Source organism: Carassius gibelio, chromosome B24 (assembly GCF_023724105.1).
Source record: "Carassius gibelio isolate Cgi1373 ecotype wild population from Czech Republic chromosome B24, carGib1.2-hapl.c, whole genome shotgun sequence".
NCBI classification, from domain to species: domain Eukaryota; kingdom Metazoa; phylum Chordata; class Actinopteri; order Cypriniformes; family Cyprinidae; genus Carassius; species Carassius gibelio.
The window spans coordinates 19,861,808-19,866,404 of record NC_068419.1 but is presented as its reverse complement, the minus strand read 5'-3'; the positions used below and the strand labels follow the sequence as shown (position 1 = coordinate 19,866,404).

The 4,597-nt window shown below is 46.0% G+C and overlaps 1 protein-coding gene across 1 annotated transcript; it reads left to right on the top strand.

The window, feature by feature from the left end:
* Positions 1-1,532: 1,532 nt before the first annotated feature.
* On the top strand, positions 1,533-4,117 carry fzd8a (frizzled class receptor 8a). The gene has a single exon (XM_052595759.1). It carries the CDS (start codon positions 1,861-1,863, stop codon positions 3,598-3,600), a length of 1,740 nt encoding a protein of 579 aa, XP_052451719.1. The 5' UTR covers positions 1,533-1,860; the 3' UTR covers positions 3,601-4,117.
* The last annotated feature ends 480 nt before the right edge of the window (positions 4,118-4,597 follow it).

The following is a 4,597-nucleotide window of genomic DNA, read 5'->3' as shown; positions in this document are numbered from 1 at the left end:
CCTAAAGAAAGGAGGAAAATAATTATCGCGATATCGGAGCTCAAAGAGAAGAAAAACAAACCGGTGCAACAGGTTTCGGGTTTGTGATGTCCCATAATGTCACCGCAGCTTTGTAATGGAAATCATTGAACAGTTGTAGCAGAGGAAACAACTTTATACATATTAAATAAAGGAGTAAATGTAATTACTCCTGATAGACGTATGGGCCTTTTAAGGCACCGAACAAGAGTTCAAAGAGACCGCACTTAAAATCTGTTAAAAGTAACCTCCTTATGTGACTGAACATGAAAGTTTTTGTGAAGGACCTTTTAAATCATTTGTTTTTACTCTCTCTAATTGTATTATTACATTGCATTTCCTTTAAGACAGTCTGTGATAATGAGTTGGGGGAAGGGGTTGCTTGTCCACTGCCACTGTTTAACAAACTGCGTTGCTTGTTCTTGAGTTTGCAGTAATTACATCCTCTGCAGGAGCTCCACGCATCCACACCTCCATTAAAACATCAACTCCCCACTCAACCAGCGGGACAACCCCCCGCCGGGGCCCTATCATTCACAAATTATCCCCAATACATTAGGGGGCCCGATGAGATGGACTCATATATGTATGATATATATATATATATATATATATATATATAGACATACAGAGCTTCATAAAATAATAGGCTGAAATAATGAGGCTCAGACAGTAAACATTTGATGGTGAAATTGCTGCTGGACCCAAAGCCACAAACTTTTGAATGTTAATTTAAATATAGATTGTTAACAAGCAGTGTGGCATGCTGAAACCTACAAACAACTATTTTACATGTTGTTTAGGAATAATGTGCATGCAGTCTTTTGGTCAAATGTTTATATGTACTTTTTAAAAAAAGGTAAGTTGTCACACCGCAGTTATATTTCAGTGAAATTATAAAAAGCTAAAAAAAAAAAAAGAACATTTGAAAATTTATTTGAGCAGGCAAATCACCTGAAATTTACACTTTGTATCAAAAATCTCACAGTTTGTCACCATGTCCTGCAAATAAATAAATACCATTTTACAGCACAAATAATGCATCCTTTGAAATTGTTTATTGTGGTAGTCAAGGTATTTAAATGATACGCTAAAAATATAACTAAATTCTATTGAATACAACATTCTAATAATAGTAGCTGATTGCCTGATATCCTTATGAAATTAGTTTTGCATCCACTTTCGCCACAATAAAGCGATCTATAAACCTTTCATAATATACACCGCTAGTAAACGAAGACATCAAATAACATAAAACCGTGCATTGGAGATTCAATACAAACGCTAATTGTATTTATTACATTTGTTTTATGTGCGATCTGCCTCCTTCAGGCACAAACTTGTATCTTTGATCTAATTTGTGTTCCCTTTAGAAAACAACGTTCTGCAATTGTACACCTTGAGCAAACGTGATTGACACGCCTGGGCGACCCGCCCCCTCCGCTTTGTGATTGGCGATCGGCGCATGGGGGGCGTGTCCGCTCGGCTGTCTTTTATACTCAGCGCGTCCTACTCCACGGCACTGATTTGTATGAGAAAGACTGTCGAGAACGGAACGAACGTAGAAAACACGTTTACACCGGGATTACACCAGAGAAGTTTAGACTATTGAACGAGTCGCTGGAGCGGGAACAAGGAGAGGAAATAGCTACGAGACGCTTGCTTTTATTCCCTCAGCCATTTTGCCTGCACCCGACCGAGGGCTATTTATTCTCGGTATGCAACCCAACCGCGAGTCCGTGCCAAACAAGTGAAGCGGAGATGGGTTCGCTCCTCAAGATCTGAACTGAACTGTTTACAGCGAAGCATTGCTTGTGTTGTTGAGAGGAGGGAGAGAAAAGAATGGAGTGCTACCTGTTGGGGATTTACCTGTTCCTCGCGCTCGCGCTGCTGCCCAGGTCAAGCGGAGCCACGGCCAAGGAGATCACCTGTCAGGAGATAGCCGTTCCTCTGTGCAAGGGCATCGGCTACAACTACACCTACATGCCCAACCAGTTCAACCACGACACGCAGGACGAAGCCGGCTTGGAGGTGCACCAGTTCTGGCCTCTGGTGGAGATCCAGTGCTCTCCGGATCTCAAGTTCTTCTTGTGCAGCATGTACACCCCCATATGCCTGGAGGACTATAAGAAGCCCCTGCCGCCGTGCCGGAGCGTGTGCGAGCGAGCCAAGGCGGGCTGCGCCCCGCTCATGCGGCAGTACGGCTTCCCTTGGCCGGATCGAATGAGGTGCGATCTGCTGCCTGTTCAGGGGGCACCAGACACGCTGTGCATGGACTACAACCGAACCGACTCCACCACGGTGTCGCCTGTGCTGTCCAAACCCACCAACTACCCGAGCAAAGCCTTTAATCCGCACAAAAAGAAAAGCGGGCGACCGGGTGTTGGACCCAAAGCGAGTAAACCCTGCGAGCCGGGCTGCCAGTGTCGCGCGCCGATGGTGGCAGTGAACAGCGACCGACACCCGCTGTACAACCGCGTCAAGACGGGTCAGATCCCGAACTGTGCCATGCCGTGTCACAACCCGTATTTCACCCAAGACGAGAGGACTTTCACGGCCTTCTGGATCGGACTCTGGTCGGTGTTATGCTTCATATCCACCTTCGCCACCGTCGCTACGTTTCTAATCGACATGGAGCGCTTTAAATACCCCGAGCGCCCGATTATTTTCCTCTCGGCGTGTTATATGTTTGTGTCGATCGGCTACATTGTGCGTTTAATAGCCGGGCACGAAAAAGTGGCGTGTAACCGGGAGTACGACGTGGAGCACATCCACTACGAGACCACCGGCCCCGCGCTGTGCACCGTTGTGTTTTTGTTGATCTACTTTTTCGGCATGGCCAGCTCCATATGGTGGGTCATCCTCTCGCTCACCTGGTTCCTCGCTGCGGGCATGAAGTGGGGCAACGAGGCCATCGCGGGCTACTCTCAGTACTTCCACCTGGCCGCCTGGCTCATCCCGTCCATGAAGTCCATCGCCGTGCTCGCGCTGAGCTCGGTGGACGGCGACCCGGTCGCCGGGATCTGCTACGTGGGCAACCAGAACTTAGACAACCTGCGGGGCTTCGTGCTGGCGCCGCTAGTGATCTACCTGTTCATCGGCACCATGTTTCTTTTGGCCGGATTCGTGTCGCTGTTTAGGATCAGAAGTGTCATTAAGCAGGGAGGCACTAAGACGGACAAACTCGAGAAGCTGATGATCCGAATCGGGATCTTCACGGTGCTCTACACGGTTCCCGCCACCATCATCGTGGCGTGCTACTTCTACGAGCAGCACAACAGACAGAGCTGGGAGATCACTCATAACTGTTCGTGTTTGTTGGAGCAGGAGATCAAGAGGCCGGACTATGCCGTCTTCATGCTCAAATACTTCATGTGCCTTCTGGTGGGCATCACCTCTGGAGTTTGGACCTGGTCCGGTAAGACCCTGGAGTCCTGGAGGAGTTTCTGCACGCGCTGCTGCTGGGGCAGCAAGGGCTCCGGTGGCTCCATGTACAGTGACGTGAGCACGGGATTAACGTGGAGGTCCGGGACCGCCAGCTCGGTGTCCTGCCCCAAGCAGATGCCTTTGTCCCAGGTCTGAAACAAGAAAACCCTCTTAATTGTCGGGGGGTCTCTTAGTCTTTTCAGTCGTTTGCATACAAATAAACGTGTTGACGGTTTCTATTAGCGGACGAACTGGTTGAAACAATGCAGCGATGCAGAAACAATTACGTTGCGCTAATTCCATTCTATTGATATGGACATGACATGCAATCAGTCATTCTTAAGGAGAGTTTGGGCATTACATTGTTCCTAGTGGAGTAACTCATGTCCCCAACTTGCAGCATTTCGTGTTGTTGGAAGACACGTTTTGAATTGTCTGAACAATCAAAGATGGTTTAAATAAGCCTTAATGTTTTAGTGCCCTATTATTGTTATTGTTGTTATTATATACGGGTTGTTGTTCCTTTTGCGAAATGTATTTATACGAACTTGTAAATGGTGTATAAAAGATGATTTATAAGATAATTGTACATTTGTATATAGTGTAGAGATGCCACACGCAAAGCAAATATGACTTTTATTTTGACAATAAAAACTTTTTTGATGAATCTGAATTTCTCCAAGTGCTGCTTTAATGCTGAGGATTCTTCTGGTAATGAGTGCTCCGCGTCGGCTCTTTGTGGTCATTCCCATTGAAGATGCCTTGCAAAGATGCTTTTGTGGGTTTGTTCAGAGAAACTCTTTTAGCTATCTGAGGCCTAATTAGAGACAGGGGCCTTGTGTTGGAGAATCTCCATAATTGTTGAACCCTTCACGTGCTTGCTACTTAATTTACTAAAAGAGGGCTGGGGAATGGGGTTTAAATGCAGGAAACGGGTCCTTTTCATCTGGGGAAACTTTGATCTTTCTTTTAAAGTCTAGAATAAAGGTGCCATGTAGATAGAACCTTTAGACTGATGCGCCAAGTTTTTAATGTCTAATTTGAGACCGTTGTCCTTTGATCGACGTTATAGAAAATTTTTTTTGAAGCTCGGGGCCCCAGCTATGTTTTGTTAAGAGAAAACCTGTGACAGTTTGATTTTTTTTTTTTTAAC